At 47.1% G+C, this 20477-nt stretch overlaps 1 protein-coding gene across 1 annotated transcript; it reads right to left on the bottom strand.

Annotated features, from left to right (window-relative positions):
* Positions 1–11373: 11373 nt before the first annotated feature.
* Positions 11374–20272, bottom strand: sgpp2 (sphingosine-1-phosphate phosphatase 2). Its single transcript, XM_048981712.1, has 5 exons — positions 19921–20272; positions 19115–19282; positions 14367–14546; positions 13087–13176; positions 11374–12542 (listed from the first exon to the last, which is right to left on the bottom strand). The coding sequence occupies exons 1-5, from the start codon at positions 20242–20244 to the stop codon at positions 11997–11999; spliced, it is 1308 nt and encodes a 435-aa protein (XP_048837669.1). The 5' UTR covers positions 20245–20272; the 3' UTR covers positions 11374–11996.
* Positions 20273–20477: the final 205 nt, after the last annotated feature.

Raw genomic sequence — 20477 nt, 5'->3', positions numbered from 1 at the left:
TTACTGGAAGTGACGCCGCTCGCCGCTCGCCGGACCGCCATTGGACGCGAGAGATGGCGCGTGCAGTGGGCGGGGTTCGCGAGCGGATCTCGAACGAGCCCCAAGCTGCGGCCTGACATCACTGGTGCCGGGGGCGCGGTTTGCCGCTGTTCGCAAACACTACTTGGAGGTTGGAAAGGAACAGAGAATGCAGAAACACGTCAGAGAGTGAATGAATGAATGAATGAATTCTGTTCAGACTGTTCCTGTCTGTTACTCTGAATAGTTCATGTGTTTTGTACATCTTAGTGCACACATATATACATCCCTCCTATTAAATACAAACTGCACGCATCTATCATCGACGTGGGTACCTATATAAATAGAGGTAGAACGTAGCTGGATATCATAGTTGAAAGACTTAATATTAGGTTTACCACATTTCTATTTGGAAGGGCTGTATCAGCCCAAATAAATAAATGAATACCCAATGAATAGCATAACTCGGGGTTGAGCATGGGGGGCTGAGGTCTCAACTCATTTAACTGGCTCCAGGGGTTATAATGGCTGGTTTTGATCATTTTAATGTACTCAATTAAAATGTAGTGAGATGCACACAAAGAACTTATATGTAATTACAGTACTGACAGTATACTGACTGAAGTATAGTTTCATTTCCTTTATTTGTGAATCGTACCTACAGGAAACGTGCAAAACACAAGGAGAGCAATTAAACATTATGCTCCATGTTTGGGTGTTAGGGATCTGGCGTTTTTATCCCATGTTTTATGCTTCTGGAGCTAGTTCTGTGATTCAATGAGTTGCAGTTTCCAGCTTGAGTAGATACCACCAGGGACGGATTATGGGTTGTGTGGCCCCTGGGCAAAACGTTCGCGAGCCCCCCCCCCCCCCCCCCCCACCACCACCACAATTCAAGGGCCCTTGGCAGCCAAACGCCCTCCCTATAGGGTCAGGGGCCCTTGTAGGCAGAGGATCAAAGAATGTAGGCCCTCTAAAATAGACAAACGAAAATACATTGAAAATACATTGATAAGCGTTGCAAATTGTTTTGGGCTAGGGGCCCCACGGGCTCCCTGCACCCCAAGGGCCCCTGGGCAGCGGCCCCGCTGGCCCGGTCCGTAATCCATCCCTGGATACAACGTAGGTAAATTTATTCAAATTGAAAGGTGATTTAGTGTAAATTAAAGCTCCATTTAAGCAGTTAAATTATGTATGTAAGGGACTAAAGCACAACTGCCATTTATGAAATTCATTATTTATCGTATATATAATATAATATTGGACATATATAAATAATATATAAATATTATATAAATATATTATATATAAATAATGTATAAATATTATATATTTATAATATGTAATATGTGGGTCACATGTGTGTGGAGTTTGCATGTTCTCCTCATGTCGTCGTGGGGTTTCCTCCAGGTACTCCGGTTTCCCCCCTCAGTCCAAAAACATGCTGAGGCTAATTGGACTTGCTAAATTGCCCGTAGGAGTGCATATGAGAGTGAATGGTGTGTGAGTGTACCCTGCGATGGGCTGGCCCCCCATCCTGGGTTGTTCCCTGCCTTGTGCCCATTGCTTCCGAGATAGGCTCCGGACCCAGTGCGACCCAGTAGGATAAGCGGTTTAGAAAATGGATGGATGGATGGAATGGATACAAATCTCCCAAATTAGCAAAAATAAGTATTTTTTTATAACAGCGCATGAATTACGAATTTCACAAACAGATGTGGTGGTATACTGCACTTGGAAAGTGCAAGGAAGGAAAATGCACATATTTGAAAATGTGATGCCAGAAGACAGTACAAATGACACTGAATATTTGCGGCAGAACATTCACATTCTTTATTCTGGAGTCATACCATTGCAAGACTCATAACTAGCAAAAGAGACAGAAAAATGGCGATGTTGTCATGGCAGATATTTCGTCATGCAGCTAATTTACAGTCGTGCTGCAGCCATGACCTACATTTGCTCATGTGACACTAATATCTGTTCTATTTTTATTCTGGCTCCCTGCTTTTATACTGCTTTTATATGCTTTTATACTATGCTATACTGCACTATGTGCTCCTTGAACTGCTGACTTAGTCTTCTAGGTAAAGCCCATGCATCCCGTTCCCCTCCTGCGCTGTCGGATTTATGTTCTGGTCCACCGCGATATCAGTGTGATCTCACAGGCAAGGTGAGGAGAAATGTGACTTGGAAAAGTGGAGAAACAGACAACTGATGTACAGTATCTAGATGCACCACATCTGCTTGTCCTCTAGGGGGCAGCACTACACTGATTCCTGAGGGCTGCGATGCTGTGGGCAGCAGCCCAGGAAACTGTAGAGGTCACAATCGTCAGCAGCAGGCTAAAAAAGTTCTGACAGCCACCAGGTGTCTGTGCTGGCTAGCAGAGGTGACATGGTGAGAATGTTAATGGGGTTTAGCTATGAGTAGGTCACACTGTTTGTTCTGTGCTCAGAGAACCCACCAGCATGCTATTAGTCAATCATCAGGTCAAAGACAATTCATTATTTTTCACCTACAAGTGCCCTCAAAAATATTAGTTTTACAAATATCTTTGCCTACAAAATCGCTTGTCCACTGTCACCAAACCAGCAATTTCAATGCAGAACATCAAACTAATTCTTTGCTCCGATGATGTGGTTCAACTGATTCTAGTACAAGAGATCAGCCAAAATGACAAGTCAAAGGTTAATAGGATAAAAAATGGCCCTCAGCAATGGCCTTGTTGGGCTTCCAGTACGGCATGAGGGCAAAGCTATACTGGAGATACCCTGGGTGTGGAACAGCGGCAGGCTGAAGTCTAGGGTTCTGTGCATGCTGTACTGCAGCTCCGAGCAAAAAAACGTGAGCCATTTGTGGGTTCCTGAGGACCGGATTGGGAAACGCTGCTTTACTGAACAGCTCCAAACCAGGGACAACATGGGGTTCCTCATCGGGGTGAAGAGCTCATTCTCCCCAATGGATAAGATGGGAACCATGTCCACCCTATGGCCCAAGAGAGCTGTGAGCAGGGGACCGCGGGCACTGTGGGCACCGCTGGTGTGTTCTGGGTAGGATGAGGGGGTTGGCTGTTTGACACAGCCTGCCCACTGCGTGGCAGGATATGCAGGCAGTGTTGCTTGAATGCCAGGCTCTCTTACAGTGCCCAAGGCCAAGGATGAGTGTGACGCACTTCCCGTCTTGTGGTGACTGTCCTGACCACAAAGCCAATTAACTCCATTTACTTATACATATATTTATAACTAAGCATTGCTTGAGGCATCATGTACATTGTGTAATTTGAGTATGTTTTGCTGCTGCAAATAATACTCTTCTCACCGTGAAACATCTGCAGTGTGTACTGCTGTACTCCACATAGTCTGGTATGTCTGCTCACCCGCTTTCTGGATGTGCTGTGCCTTGCTGTTTTCTCTTTTCGTGGGATTTGGAAATAATATGCTGCAGCTATATTTCATGGGAGATTACATATATCTCTCTGTCCCCCTCCCCCACCCACTAAATGGTCATTTTCAGCAGCCATCGGAGAATATGAAGTGCAAGGAAAGAAGAACCCACCCATGTTAATGAATACACCAGCACATTCTGTGTCATTTTAATACAGAACATGTTTCGGAACAACCATGAAAGCGCTAATAAAGGTGCTCAAATGGTGAACATACTGTGCATTTACTTCTTAGCAAAGAATTTTGAGTGTATTTTTAGCGGGTAGAAAATCTCAGTGTTTGGCAAAACCTTTGGCTGGTAATGTTTTTATTTTAGGAGCAATAAAGGGTCGGGGAGAGGCACTGGGCTCCTCCAAAGTTGAGGCTGAGAAGCAGAATGTAAGAGGTGAAGTTTAGCTCAGATCCTTGGATGACCTGATTTGTTTTCTCCATGAACTGCTTTCACCAAAACCGCTTTGGCTGGAATATGAAAATTAAGTAAAACACATTATTAATTATAATTATTAATTACTATAATTACTGCAACTCTATCCACACATCCAACTTGGGAAGACTGAGGTATGACTTTCAACTAAATATTTCATAGCCCTCGACACCTGCTTGAGTTGCAGCCATGTTTACTTCTGTGGCCACATGTCCGAGCCCCTTGCGCTTGGGGGCTTTCCAGGACCGGCGCTCCATCAGGCTATGCCACCGCTGTGACAGTCCCCTCCTCCGCTATTTTTAATGTCAGTTCAGAGCAGTGGTGAAGCCAGAAAATAAAGCAAGATGTCCAGGGGGTTGAGCACAGTAATGTGTACCAATAATGAGCATCACTCCAGTGTCTTAAAGGCCGAGTCGATGACGAAACGCAGGGATCCCCAACGCCTGAATAAAAACACCTCCTCTCATTTGGGTGTGCAAGCTGACATCTTGTCTAGCATTTGCACTTCCTGACACCCCCTTGGCCACTCCCCAACTCAAAGGCACCACCATCAAAGCAGCTTATTGACCCTTATTACTCTAGGCTGATGAGGTAGAAGTTTTTGACTGAAGGATTCAAGAATAAGTTGGTTTCCTTGAATTCATCATGTGAACCATGATGAAGTAATGTGATCAATTTGCATCAATTGCATCAATTTTCTGCATATTATTCTACAAGAGCTTTGCTATTCTCATCCATTTAATCATTTTTGTAATAAAAATGCCCATTTAACTCCCCAAAAAGCTAAGCCTCTGTGCCTGCAATCAAAAGGTTGACAGAATAGCCACGTGGGTCCTTGAGCGAGGCCTTTAACACCCAGCTCCATGGGCCCCGCTGCAGGTGGCTGTCCTTCGCTGCCAAGCTCGCTCTAACCTACACGTGTGACTGTGCATCATGGAGAGCAACATGGGGTAGGCGAAAAGGGAATTTCCTCATGGCGATCAGTAAAAGTGTTATTGATATTATAAATAAATACTTATAGCAGCAAGCATCTGTCACCCACTTCTACCTGCAAACTTCAGGTCTTTTTTCAAGTCAAAAGTGCCATTTTTTGTAGAATTTATATATTTATTAGTGTTTTACTGTTTCTAACACTGTGCTATTACTCCTTTCAGATTTTCTTCAGGTTGGGATACTGTCAAAGTTTTGAGCATTTTGTCCAAACCCAATTTTCCCATAATCCCTTTTGTTCCTACAGAATGCATTTGCATAATGTGAGGTTTTTCATGGAGAGAACTACCACATTATAGGGGAACATACTATATTATAGTGGTAACCCCCCCTCCCCATCCACTCAGCAAAATTTATCGTGGGGGACCCCAAAGTACAAGGCCAATTTTTAATCCCAGTATGCCCTGGTAGAGAGTTGTCCCTCTTTGAGGGTGATTTTGGGGAAGGCTGGTCTAGCGGCTGATAGGTATTACATATACTGGGCAGCCAGCAATTATGAAATACCAGGTTGATTTGGTTTGACTTTCATATGGGAGGAGTCACTTGCTGTCAAGCTACACTTTGAAATTTTGCATTTTATACCTTGATCATTTTTCCCCTTGATTTAAATAAATGCTGTCACCCTAGTAAACTCCATATCCCCCATGAGGTCTACACAGAAAGAAGAGACTGAACACATCCCTTATACTTGAATTATTAAATATTACTTATTTTTATTGCTTATTTTAGTGCTTTTGTGTCTGTTCACGATGAAAAACAAGGTCAGCACGAAAGCTCCAGAGCACGGATTAACTGAATTGTTCGTCGACTTTGAACTGTTTACTTAAAATATATCCATATTTTCAGATTTAACAATAGCCAAAGCTTGCTGCCATTGCCAAAGATTGTGATTTTTTTTAAACCAGGTTACAAATTATACATCACAGGAGGTTTTCCGACTTAATTCCACCTTTGATGTGAAACATATTTCACCGCTGTACTCCTGGTCCACATCCACCCCATTCCAGCTGTAGGCTCATAGTTCATATGGTCCGGCGGTGCGTGTTCGCTAATCAACATTACATCTCCCTGTTAGCATTAGCGTAGCAGCCACTTACGTCCCGAAGAGACTGCCGTTAAACAGCTGCTTTCATTCACTAATTCTTTTCGGCTAGCACTCGCTTGCGGTTTTGTTCTGAAATGGGAGTAATTTAACAAGGCTATAACATCCTTCTCCCTCTCTGCCCCAGGAAGTCGCGCAGAGGAAGGAGATGCTTTTGAGAGATTTTATCGGCACTAATGCTAGTATACAGTATCTGAGACATTTCATATCCGCTTGTTATCTATCTGTTATCAAATTAATCCCCATGAATTGCCCACGCACATAGCGTCCAGTCAGCAGACGCCAGCAAGTCGTTCAAACGAACACAGATGGCTGAGTCTGTGGTTTTCATGGAAACGGAGGACGCAGATCACACACAACGGCAATTTGTCGTCGGGCTTGTTGCCGTGTCAACTGCTCATCCCTCAAGCTAAACAAATTGATATCTTTGCTTGTCCATGATTCATCTTGCTGCAGCCAGTTCAGGTGAGGTCATTCATGTGTATTGGCACTAACTAACTCCAAAAACAAATGAAACATGAACACAACCACTATCAACATTTGTAAATGGGCTACATATCACCTTTGGTCCTCATAACACGCTTTAATTTTTGTTTTAAGGTCTTGAAAGATTTTAAAATTTTGTTGAAATTGGCATTTAAGGTTTGGCTACAAAGAAAAGCTTTATTTGTGATTTTCGGGTTTGCCACAAGGAGGAAGCATCTGACCTGAATCAGAGTCACTCTAAGACAAGCGGAGTAACCATCACTCTCCACTAGTGGGAGACAGGCACCTCCTTCCTCAGTACAAAAAATGAAAAGCTAACACATTCCATCCATGCACGCATCCACTCATCCATTTTCTGTGCTCACTGGTCCTATTAATTGTTGCAGGGGGTCCAGAGCCTATCCCAGAGGGTACAGGCGCAAGGCTGGGAACAACCCAGGGTGGGGCACCAACCTACCAGAGACCTGATAAATTAAGAAATGCAATTCCTTCTGACCTGGGCACTGGTACTATCACTTGTAACTCAAGTAACTTACTCTGTCCCATTAAGGTGGGGGCAGGACTATAGTGGGTGGGGTCATGCATCATGGCTTTGGGTTCACTTACTGTTATTGTTCTGCATGAAGATCCACACCATCTGACTTATAGCACCGACACAACATGACATTGAAAGCCATGATTTGATGACTGACAGAAGTACAATCTCCCAAGTTGCAAATATAATTATCAACAGAAAAGCAACATAATTAATTCACTTTGTTGTTAGTGTAGGTATTTGCTTGGTTTGAGTTAATTACATTAGTATATATTCATAGATCAATTTCCAGTAGCTATTTATTTCTAAAAAAACTTATATAATTACTGAGTTATATTACACTTCAGATTACATGTTTTTTCCAAGGACATCAGAAAGTGCTTGTTTTTTGTGGTTGCTTGGCATTTATATGAAACAAGAAAATTACAACCGCGGCCTGATTGATGCAGACTAAAATACAAGGTCATGCGATTCTGGGCCCCCAGGGACACTTCAGTGTTTCCGCCTTGTAACTTATTTTTGCAGTGTCTGTTTTGTGACAAAAATGTTCTTGTAGGTTTCTACAGACTCCCATCCCAGTTTTCCCATGGGGGAGCACTGCCTGTGTGTATGTGTGTGTGTGTGTGATGGGGGGAGGGGGTGTCCCACTGTTTTTGATCAGATGCCGGATTAAGACTCATCCTCTCAAGGTCATGGAAATGGAAGAAAGCAAAGAGCTTGCCATTTCCGACGCTGACAGCCTTGCTCAGTAACCATTAGAGCAATCAATGGCTTCGACTTTCCAGAGAAGGAGGATGATGGACAGAGAGAAAGAGAAATGCAGAGAGAGAGAGAGAGAGAGACCGAGAGGGATGCAGAGAGAGAGTGAGAGAGAAGCACAGAGTGTAACAGAGAGATGCACAGAGAGAGTGTGTGAGAGATGCAGAGAGTGAGTGTGAGAAAGATAGAGATGCACAGAGAGTGTGTGTGTGTGTGTGTGTGAGAGAGAGAGAGCGAGAGATGCAGAGAAGGAGTGTGAGAGAGAGATGCAGAGAAAGAGATACTGTGCACAGACAGAGAAATGCACAAAAACAGAGAGATGCAGAGAGAGAGAGAGAAAAAGAGAGATGCATGGAGAAAGAGAGAGAGAGAATCCTCCATCCAAAGTTGCCATAGGCCCTGACCCCAGCTCCGACAGAGGAGAGGAAAAGATGGTAAAAAAAACACTGAATATACAATCATCAATGGAACCTCTTCATGAATTATTTAACTTGCCAGCTATTGTAGGTTTTACTTTATATCTGACTCTACTTACAGTTTTTACATACTCTTACAGCTGTCTAGTTTATAACAGGGGTTCAAGTTAAGTACCCCCCACTCAAGGATATGACAGCTGGTCCCCTCCTTCCCAGGATGTGAACGGGCAACCATATGAATGCAGTAAAACGCCGAAGTTTGCCTTGCAGTCCAGGTCTAATGGAGACTGGGGTCAGTCATGGGGGGATGTGGGAGGGGCGGCTAAAGAAAGGTCAGACAGGGCCCCATTAGCATAGCTGTCAGCTAGCGGGTGTGGCTGCGCTTCAAATACGGATATGATTGGTCACATGTGGTCACATGGGCCTCTCGCGTCGCCACCACAGTGGGTGTATTCATCTTCATGCAGCCGCTTACACCGCTGGCTTAAAGCAATGCATTCCGCTCCTGACGCAATGCATCATGGTTAGATGTTTTTGTCCGACTTCAGCCGGTGCTGTAAAACGTCACCACGCGTCACCATGTCACATGGTACAAAAACCTCGTGAGAGCAAGACGACTTAAGACAGATCATGCAGCACCTCTCAGCCGGCTGCAGAAACTGGAACCGCCTCCGTGACGACACAACTTTGCCCTTATTGGCTGAAGATTTGAGTCACATGTATGACGTTTGTATCCCAGGCAGTTCTGATCGTATATGGTTCCGATGCATTATCTGCTATTTCTCCAAAAAAGCACGTAAAGCAGTGAGAACTGGTTTTCAGTTAATTAACCTGGTAAAATAAAGTTTAAATAAATTAAATAATTGCTCCAATAGTACACGTTAGTTGTTTAATTATTGTTAGTGACTGTGATGTCGTGCTGCTTTATTTGTTTAATCGTCTAGTCTGTGAAGAAGGCATTCAGGTAAGAATTGCATTGTACTCTGTACATGACAATAAAAACTATAAATCGTTGGAATAAGGCAGCTGTCTTTTTACACAGGACCACTATACACAATAATTTATTCACTTCAACATTTTCACTGCTAACAGTTGGGATCAGGGGTTGTTTATTGTAAAAAAAGCAATGTGCATGCGGGTGATATTTGTATAGATTACCTACACCCTTCTGGCAGTGCTGCCATTGCAGTCAGGTCTCGCAGTACGAGGAGCAGAAGTTGTCCGACTTGGCTGCAGTCAGTTTATACTCCAGCCCTGCAGCCGCCGGCAGATCTCGCTGCACATCACGTCAGTTGCAGACAGACCTAAGCCGAAGTCGAACGCACCCAGTGTGTGTTTTGGGGGGGGGGGGTCCTTACGCAGGCAGTCATGCATGGTTGCCAGGTTGTTGTTAGAAGCAGCGTGTCTCTGGACATGTACCGACTCCAGCATGTTTAAAAATACTCGCCGGTTCCTTTGCCCATGTGTGCCGAGGTCCGTGGGCTTTGTGCACATACTGATCTGGGATGGAGGGGCAGTTTGGCGTTTCTAACTGCTACTGGCAGTAATGGGGGTAAGCTGACCCACCTGTGGGGGCTGGGCAGTTTCAGTTTCAGCACTCCTGAAACTGTAAATCTGGGATGGGATAGAGAGGGTGCTCTAGGAGGGATGGCAGAGCAGATCTCCCAGGGGGCTGAGTGTGAGAGTAGGGTGGGGGGGGATTGCGGGGGATGAGAGATGGTATCAGGGCTCTCCCTCAGGAAAAGGGGTCACCCTGGAGCAGATCCCGGGGCAGATGTTACGAGAAAGAAGCACACTTTATCTCCCCATAATAACTGTGTCAAATCCTATAATTACAGGAGGGGAGTGGGGGGGGCATGTCTGAGTTCGGCCTCCAAAAGTAGCATGGCAGTAGTAGGGTGGCAGTTATCTTCTCTCTGTCCGTTTCCAGCAAGATGCAATGTGTCTGCATCACCTGAGACCTGAGACCTCATTCATAATAAGGCAGCAGGAGTCTGAAGCCACTGGCAGGACTGAGCCCTGACCTTTGGGGAGGTGACTGTCACCACTGCCTAACCTGAAATCTCTGTCGTTTTTTTAAAAGTCGAGGATTAAATTGTGTTTTTTTTTACCGCGATATTCAGCAAACAAGCAAATACTCTGTAGTCGCATCACCCTGTGTGTAGGCTGGGAGGGTTTCATTATGGAGACTGGTACACTCACAAGTGCTTTTGCATTAGTTGGGTTTTAAACATCTTAAATTAGTCTGGGGGGGGGGGGGTTTAGCAGATCAGAGAACAAAAGGATCCTTCTTCAGCATCAAAGGTCCCCCTTGCTGGGCTCATCCTAGCCCTTGGAAGGTTTAGTGTTTTTTTTCTCTTCAGATTGGGGAGGGTATTCTTTAACCAGCCTAAACCCTGCAGTCCCAACACAGTCCACGCCCAGACGGCATCCTCCCCGCCGATCCGTCTGCCTGCCGGACTGACCGACCCTATCGTCATGCCGATGACACTGGCTGTATTCTGTGACTGGGTGACAACTCATTCACCTCAAAGAGCATCTCCCTTCAAAGCGAAGAGCTTTAACGCAGGACCGTAGGGGTCACCCCTGAAACCACAAAAGCAGAAATAGGCAGGAAGGATGCATCGAGCCTGGTATTCAAGGCAGGATTAAGGGGGGATGCCACTCGGATTAAGGGGAAACTCTGGCCAAGGGCTCCACCCAGATTAAGGGGAGACGCCATCTAAGGGCTCCATCGAGATTAAGGGGAAACTCCGCCCAAGGACTCCGCCCAGATTAAGGGGAGATGCCGTCCAAATGCTCCTTCCGGATGAAGGGGAAACTCCACCCAAGAGCTCCATCTGGATTAAGGGGAGACGAGACCTGAAAGGCTCGTTTCGGAACAAACTCCATGCAAAATATTCTCAAATGTATTCTGGTCCTCCCTGCTACTTATGTCTTGCAAGAGTTAAGTGGATTTGATAACCCTCTTCCCCATGTTTGCCTCTGGGTGGGGGGAGACAGAGATTTACCCACCAGCTCAGTATTTGCTCTTCTTTTTGCTGAGACACTAAATCTACACTGTGTAGTCGAAGGTACCACTTTTCACTTTGGTTTGCACCTTTGACGTGTGGCGAGTATCGGAGCCCTATAACGGAAAGGATGACTGAGTAAATGTTTGCTCTGTACCGCAAGAAACACCAGCTGCTGAAATATGAGACGATATAAAAATATTTATTTAAAGCTTCCCCCACCATAAAAGGTGAACCTTCCAGGAAAGCTAATCGACCACCTTAAACATACAACACGGCAGTGAAAAAGGCTGTAACATCTGTCTGCTTCATCAAACAGTAAACGCAGGAAACCACAGAGAAGCCACTGCCGGCAAAAGGCAGAGTGACAAGATTTCGGTGAAACTAGAAGAAAATTTTAACAAAAGCAGGTCTGACAGAAGTTGCTAGATGTACAAGTTTCAGCCGAGCTCAGAAGCAGGAAACGTCAACAACCGAGCGCAGAGAAGGTCCCTAAACCGTTAGTCCCCAAAATGAACTCGTCCTGATGTGGCCTAAAGTGTCCCGGCTTTATCGGACTGAATGTGGGTAAACAAGCAAATGTTCATTTCCTCCTTTCGTTAATCTTCAGCCTAACTGGGCAGCAGTAATCAACAGCCCTGTTCCCTGTACATACAACACATAACTGTAAATCTACATGCACGGAATACCGTACACGCATAACGAAACACCTGGAAAGAGTCTTAACCCCATATGAGAGGAGGCTTTGTTGCAAGTGTACCTGAAAACACACGTTCCTGCAGATGCAAGGCAACTTGCCCTGATGGGCATCAAAGTAGATTCAAAGTCACGAAGAGCCTGTTCATGAAGATGGTGTTCAGAAGCCCGATGGTGATATACGTGCTGAACTTGTATGGAACCTCGATCTTCTTCTCCCTCCTGGCGTTCAGGTCATGCAGGGGAACCTTGTGCCAGGAGCAGATCAGCCATAGGCTGACGGCTTTCATCACGCCCCTCATCCCCACGAGGACGCCCAGGCCCAAGAGGAAACGGGCGCAGCCGCGGGCCAGGGCCGGTCCGGTCAGGGCCGGCAGGGGTAGGGGGAATCCCCCATCGGGCTCATACGTCTGCCCCAGCTGCTTGTTCACCCAGTATCCCATGGAGCACCCTGCAGCCACAGACACAATGATGGTGGTGTCCCCCCGCGTCGTGCTGTAATGGTCCAGCTCGGGGTAGCTGTAGCACAGAAAAAGCGACAATACCAATGCCACGATGGGGGATAGGGGGCTTGTTAGCTGCAGGTGGTCGAATGCATCCCACAGAGGATAGGTCAAGGTCAGAAGGGCAGCCGAAATCAGCATCCCACAAATCACATCCTGAAACAGAGAGGGGAGGAAGGTGGTCTGATCAGCATACGGACACGTGGAGGCTGAAGCTACAAAAAGTGCCTTATGTGTATGAGGGCCTCATATGTGTGAGGGCCCCGTGTGTGTGTGAGGGCCCCGTGTGTGTGTGAGAGGGCCCTGTGCGTGTGTGTGAGGGCCCCGTGCGTGTGTGTGAGGGCCCCGTGCGTGTGTGAGGGCCCCGTGCGTGTGTGAGGGCCCCGTGTGTGTGTGTGAGGGCCCCGTGTGTGTGTGTGAGGGCCCCGTGTGTGTGTGTGTGGGCCCTGTGTGTGTGTGTGAGGGCCCTGTGTGTGTGTGTGAGGGCCCTGTGTGTGTGTGTGAGGGCCCTGTGTGCCTCGCATGTATGAGGCCCACCCATGTGCATGTATGAGGGCCCCGTGTGTAAGAGGGCCCCGAGTGTAAGAGGGCCCCGAGTGTAAGAGGGCCCCGAGTGTAAGAGGGCCCCGAGTGTAAGAGGGCCCCGAGTGTAAGAGGGCCCCGTGTGTGTGTGAGGGATGAGGCGTGTAGGCTGACGCACCAGCGCAGAATGCATCCCAGTGTAAAGGCGGCTGAGGCCCACCAGCGTGGAGAGCGTGACAGCCAGCAGGAGGCCGGCCCCAAACGGGAACTGCAGGGGGTTGAGAGGAAAAGGGGGGGGGGGTCACAGGGACTCATCTAATATACATACAGTGTGTAGGGAATGAACACCCAGCATAAACACACAGTACAGACAGACAGATGCCAGACTTATCCGTACTCTGCAGTGCAGACAGACATGCACTAAATCTCACACTGGAGAAGAATGCAGGAGATTCTGCCATGATGTCACACTCCACACACAGCCAGAATGGGAGACATTATAAATAAATAAATATGACGATAATAATAAGAATGTACACAATAATAATGAATCCCAAAGACTCAGACATGCTGTCAGTGTTAACTCCTTCCTCCCCTCCATCTGGGAACACCCACCCCCCCCCACCCACTGCCAGTACCATTCACGCAGTTTGACGTACGAGTGCCTGCATTTCATCCCCCCCCCCCCCCATCCATCTTGCCTTTTCTCCCTCTGCATCTTCCCATATCTCAAAGGCAGTGCCTTAAACCTAATGCTTTCCTCCCCCACCACTGCCGAGTGGAAGTTAATGATCGGGGGCAAATCAAAAGGGGGAGAGGCGGGGGTAGCACAAAGGGACAGGGGGGCAGGATGACCCCGCAGACAGCCCTGTGATTGACTGTCGCGCCCTTTCACCCCAAGATGCCCAGCCAGCCAGTCAGAGCCGGTTCAGGATGTGGCTATGCACTCCATGGCACCTTCTGGGGGCTCTCCTTATAACCAGATCTGCGGCAGTTTCCACTTGGCCCGGGCTGATTATTTTCCTAAAAAAAAACTTTTAATTTGTACAAATAAGTTTCTAACATGAGCTGTGAGGGATGGGCTGGGAACTTTCCGCGCGTGACGGATGAGTGACAGTAATGGAGTGCGGGGGTCCATCTCAGGAACAAACAGCAGGAGGGGGCCGGGGGGGGGGGGGCTTCTCATGGCCCCTGCTGAATGACAGCCAGGTCCTGCTTACTCCCCAGTAGGAAGTCGGGGTCTCCTGGTGGAGATGATTACTCCCTGTTAGCTCAAGATAGACCTCAGAGAATAAAGGTGTAGGAATGGGGCACAGTGGTGGAGGAACAGGCTGGGCAAAGATGGGGCACAGAGGCGGTGAGACACTCCGGGCAAAAACGGGGCATAGCAATGGTGGCGATAGGCTGGGGAAAGACGGGGCATAGCAGCGGTGACAAGACAGTGCGTGTCTCACTCACCTGCAGCCTAGTGGAGGCGCTCAACAGAAAGGTGAAGGAAATGGAGGTGGCAGCCATGGCGTGGGTGGAGGGCATGCCGTACTCGGCGTTGACGCGCGTCTCCAGCTTCACCACCGGGGGCGACAGAGGGCGTGGCATCTTCAGCTTGTCCTTCATCACCTGACCAATGTACATGACAATCTAACGGGCAGGGTGGGGGTGAGAATGAGGAAGGAAGAGGAGAAAGTAGGCATGACACTAACCATTTACCTCCCAGCATTTTCCACATGATTTAGCTTCCATAATTAAAAGACAAATCCACACAACGAAAGGTTTCCTGCGGTAATGAATACCAGGCCTCCCTTTATTCTGAATTAATGTTCAGAAAACTTGTCATTGTCATTAAGAAAAACAGGAAGAGAGAGAGCGGGGATGGCATGACCGAGCACGCGGGTGGCAAGTGATGAGTAAGAGATGCGTGTCTATCGGTGGCTCAGTGGGAATCGTTTCCCGGCCTCTGTCAGAGGGGCCACCGTCTGTGGTGTTTAATTTATGGTACACAAGAGATGAGGGACAGGAAGGGGCCCGGGATAACCCATATCACCAGCAGGCGAGCAGCGGCAGACATCATGCACCTCTGGGAAGAGGAGGGATAAGTTTAATTTGGTAGCTGTTAAAAAAGAAACCAGTTACACTATGACTAGTGTGCAAGTCTATTCATGAACCACGGTGTAAGATGGGCAAGACTGACAAGCATGTCAAAAAGAGGGGGGAAGGGATGGAGAGAGGGAGAGAAAAAGCGAGAGGGAGAGAGAGAAAAGGGGAGTGTGAGGGAGAGAGAGAGAAATACGAGAAGGAAGAGGGAGAGAAAAAAGGAAAGGAGAGAGAAAGAGAAGGAGGAGGAAGGAGAGAAAAAGGGAGTGTGAGGGAGAGAGAGAGAAGGAGGAAGAAAGAGGAAAATAGGAAAGGGAGGGTGGGAGGGAGGGAGAGAGAGAGAGAGAGAGATGGACAGACTTTCTGAGGCGAGCACTGGCAATGAACCAAAAACGCAGCCAGAGAATAGTGCACCGTCGAGAGAAACACAATGTTTCCGGAACATTTTCACAGTCACGTGTCACACCTCACTGGCTTTGCTTATCGCCCCCCAGCTGGCCTGACTGGACACTGGCCAGAGACCCAGAGAACAGACGGGAAAGTGCAGCGGGCAGTGACCCGCCACAGGCCCTCTGGCCGGACCCCACGGTAAGACGCGGTACGGGGGCCTGGCCAGCCTCCCCTCGGGGTACCCCCATGCAAAGTGAGAAAGGTCAGCTGCCCGGGTCATATGACTACATGTCATTGTTTGGCGAGTTACTGCGCAATAAATCCCAAGTCACACATTTTTTTTCGGGGGGGGGGGGGGGGGGGGGGTGGGGGCACAGACACGCGGTTATATAGCTCCCTGCATTGGTGTTAAACAGCTGCCCATTTCCAGAACAACAGGCTGCCACTGTTTCACATGTTTATGGGAGACGCTCCCCGTCGCCGGGGGTAACAGTGACGGGCCTGTGAATCCCCAGCCCCCGGCTAACTCAGGCCCCTGAACCCTGGATGGCTCTTGGAGGCCTCTTGACAGCCCTGGGCAAACTGGGGAGGGGAGGCAGGAATGCACAGCAGTGTTAATGTTGTTGCTAAAAATTAAGATGAAAAATATTCAATGATATTTTTTTCTGTGATGAAAATGGAACAAAAACTAAATGAAAAGGCACCTTTAATGATGAAAAGTAAGATGACTATTTCTAAAATCATTGTTGATGAAAAATAAACAAGATGTTACAGACAGACAACTAGAGCGATGTGAAGCTCTTTGCAGATCCTCATTACACACGACATGGTACACCAACAAATATAGGAGTATGAATACAGTGGTGCAATTTTAAAAACTTGCATGAACGATTATAATTGGATAAAACTAGCTTGGGCACCATCAGGAACTCATCACGTCAGGCTTAATCCTGTTCCACCCCCCGGTCCGCTACATCGGCCAACGTGATTCTGATTCTATTACGCCTTTGTCGTACCTCTTGTTCCTGCCCTTCTGTGATTCACTCCAGCTGCCTCTCTGTTTACTCCCTCGTTAGTCGTTGTATGAAAGTGCTCCCCAGTCCTGACATTAACGTTGATCCCGTTCATATGGTTCCAAGCTCCTGGTTTTGATTCCACATGATCCAGGGCTGCCAACTCTCACGCATCTGGTGTGACACTCGCGCTTTCTGACTTTATTTGTGTTACTTTTAATAATATGAATGATAATACACAAGTATTTTGCCCAAGTCAAAATCTTGGACTTAATTATGTGTTATTTACTGATAAATTAAGTATATATAAAGCCATTTTAGAACTGCAAAGAATTACAGTGTTTCATATTACAACAGTTAAATTTGTCTTTAAAAATCGTATGTTCAAACCTTATAATGACAGCTTTACAGATGTTTCCTTCAGGGATCTAGAGTGGATAGAGGTAGACAAATCTGTGCACGCATGGAGTGTGTACATGCATGTGTTAGACTATCACAAAACTTTTTAGTTTTGTTTGACTGAATGTACTGTAGATTTAGTGTACAAAATATCCTGTAATTTTCATTGCCTTAAACTTGACCAAGACAAAAAAGCTGATGACTAAAGTATGACCAAGACTAAGTCGCATTTTTGTCAAAGGACTAAGACTATACTATATCAAAATATGCTGTCAAAAATAACACTGATGCACAGTAAGGCTGCGCTAGATGCAAGGGTCTGCTTCTGATGAGGGAAGAACATGTCTATATACCAAGTAGGGTGCACCAACAGGAAAACAGTGACAACACATACTTATACATATATACATAGACACATATAGTCTTGCAGATACATTTAAGACTACGTCCACTGCAAGTCAGTTTGGGCATCTCGATATTGTAGTTATCCATCACATACACATTACCGTATCCATACTGTATTGCAAGTTTGATATGGTCGTTGGATTGTTATACAGCTGGCAGTGCTGCCAGTTCTCTGCATCTGTCACACTAAGCGATACACCTACTGCATCCGCTGTCAAGCATCTCTCCGTCTCTCAGTTTACCTTATTTACTACGGACCTCAGCGTAAATGCCATCGGACGTAACTCAGTGAGACACAGCTCAATGTAAGACTGCACACACACACACACACACACACACACACGCACACACTCGCACTGTGGATGGAGATGCACGTTTCTGATATACACATACATACATACATGCACACATAAACTACTGTGGAAATGTCTTATATTCTAATGTTAAATTGTGTGTTTTGTTTTTTTTTGATAATATACACTTACTGCTCTACTACTCAGATAAATAGCTTTTCACATTATCTTTGCCTAAGACTTTTGCACGGTAATGTATTCACACACACACACACACACACACACACACACACACACACACACACACACACACACACACTTTTCTATTCACAGAACACAAGCCATCCTTTTTAAAGATACCAATTGAATGTTTTTATTTCCACCCAATGACTGCATGTGTGTCACATGACATAGCAAGGCTTCACTTTTCGGTCCACTGCCCCCCCCAATCGGGTCAGGACAGGACCCCTCTGCCCCTGGGTGAGCCTCTTAAAATGTAAGGTACCCACAGTAGGGGGGGGTCACTGCATGTGTCCCAGTGTTTTGGGGAGCAGAAACAAACAGAGGCTGAACCGCAAGGCCCCCCAGCCCAGAGATCCAGGCCGCAGGCAGTGAGCACAGACAGCCAGCGCTCTCACCTCGGCCTGCACTGCTGGTAAACACTGGCATCCATTGTGACAGTAAAGAAGGGCCGACATTGTCCCGGCGCTCGTCCCTGGCTCCTCGCTAAAGAGCCCAGGCTGTTTCTGCGGGGTACCGGCGCTTGCAGAGCAGCGCAGTCGCACGACAAGCACAGTCATCCCCATTTAAGAACCTTTACAAATCCAGAAAATCAGGCCGGATGCCTGTGTACAGACAGACGGCACCATGGAAGGTCCACTGCGGGCCCGCGAGTCCCACGCGCCTCTTGTCAGGGCCAAGAACCTGGGACAACTCAGTGAGAGGATGGGGAGGGGGGGCAAGACTCAGGTATCCGCCAGCCCCCTCAGCACTGGGGACCATGGAATCTAGTAGCCTTTAAATTAAGGTGTGTCAGCGCCGTGTGTCACGTCCACAAGCGGGGGCCCCAATGATGTCACACAGCCGCACTACTCATCACACAACCAAACTCAACCCCCCCAACTACTTAAGAGAGACACATCTGCCTGGTCTGAAAAACAATAGGATGGTTCATATGATTGACACTCCTTCCTGTCACATGTGACTCCACTAAAGGGCCGTTTTATCCACAGGCCAGCTCCATTCATGTGACATGATGACTCGGGCCCTTGTTGCTGTACTGTGGGATGGGCAGTTTTTAGAGATAAATAAAATAAGACAGAGAACCCTGACAGAGCCTGTAATTTGCCCCTGGGGGTGACTGAAGTATGGAAGAGGAGGAAGTCGGTCGCCATCCTCCGCTGGTCATTCAAGGGTAGCAAACTCAACGTCACTTCCTCTGGACAAAGGAGTCGGCTGGTGTCAAGAGTCTTGCTCGGATCCAGAACATATACTACGAATGTATTTGCAGGAGCATATTCAGGCAATACCATGGGGAAGGGGCCGCAATTTTCATAAGTTGATCAGCAAGTTGATTCAAGAGTTAACAGTACTGAGGTTGGGGAGTGAAACTTACCGCCCACATAGTGACCATCCGTCGGCACAGAAAGGGGTCCAGATTCCAGTGAATGCAGGGAAGAAAGGAAATGTAGAAGAGCTCGTGGCCCAACTCGGCAGACAGCAGGAAAAGGCAGTGCAGCAGGCGGCTTCCCACCTGGTACTGAGGCAGCGGGTCCTGCGAGGCCTGAAGGGGGCAGTGTAAAGCCAGGGGTCAGCTGTGATCCCAAGTAAACTAACCACACACCATCATTTCTGTAATTAAGCTCAGCTGAACTGAAGCAAGACAGTGGCACAAAACCGCACCGGGAATCTCTACTCTGGGAAGGCACCCAGAAGACCCCACCACCGGTCAGTGAGTGATGATGTCATAGCATCTTGCAGATTCTCACAGGACCCTTACAACAGCAGCTTGCTTCAACATTAGGGATAGATACCACATATTAAAACACATTAAATAAAAGTGTAAATAGCAGTGCATAAAAATGTGGAAATGTTAGATTCCTGTAACGCTGTCTTCGCCTGTCTGCCCCTATTTAGCCCCTTTTGTGACGTTCTGAAAGGACAACACGTGAGCGGCATGTTTGTAATGGTTCAAACTCAGACACTCGGTAGGACTCTCAGATGGTAGATTAGCAGCCTGACATGGCATTCTTTACAACTACACCTACGACAACTGGCGAAACAAGAAAAGCAAGCTGGAAAATACTTCGCCGAGTCTCAAGTTATTTCCTAATTCAAACTCATCTTCCCCCCGCCAACGCAATACACCTTAGACTTTTTCGCGGAACTTTACATGATTGTAAAATTAAAAGTTATACTTACAACGCCATTGTATTTACTTGTTTTGTATTTATAATTTGAATTGTTGTCATGCCGCCCTGATTTCGTCAATTCTCCATTTAGTTGCCCATTATCACAGCGCTTTCGGGTCGACGTAAACCTGTTGCCCGGCTCTGACACCGGGTATTCTAGGGTCAGAAGCGGCCCTTGACACGTCGGATCCTCGTCCTCCACAGCGCACAGTCCACATAGTTTTTGAAAGGAGGCAACCAGCTCGGAGCCGTGTAGATAGTTAATAAATTTGAGCATGGCAGTATGGAATTGCCTGACTCGGGGAGGAGCCCTGCCACATTTCACACTCCTCATTTCTCGTACTGCGCGCGTGCACAGGTGCGCTCCGGGACAGGTGTGCGCGCGCAGACCGCCGAGGTGTCGTAAAGCCCGACGAGCAGGTTTGTTAATACAGGTTCCTGCAATAAAACCGCATTTACTTTGGACTTTGGCTTACATTCGATTGAACACATAATTGCAGCCATTAAATCCAATGTCAGTTTATTGTTATACTGATTCAGTTGTTCCGCAAGTTAGAACAACAATAA

The sequence above is a fragment of the Brienomyrus brachyistius genome, chromosome 17 (assembly GCF_023856365.1).
Source record: "Brienomyrus brachyistius isolate T26 chromosome 17, BBRACH_0.4, whole genome shotgun sequence".
In the NCBI taxonomy this organism is placed as follows: Eukaryota; Metazoa; Chordata; class Actinopteri; order Osteoglossiformes; family Mormyridae; genus Brienomyrus; species Brienomyrus brachyistius.
Note: the sequence above shows the minus strand (reverse complement) of the source record. Positions and strands in the feature narration are given on the sequence as shown.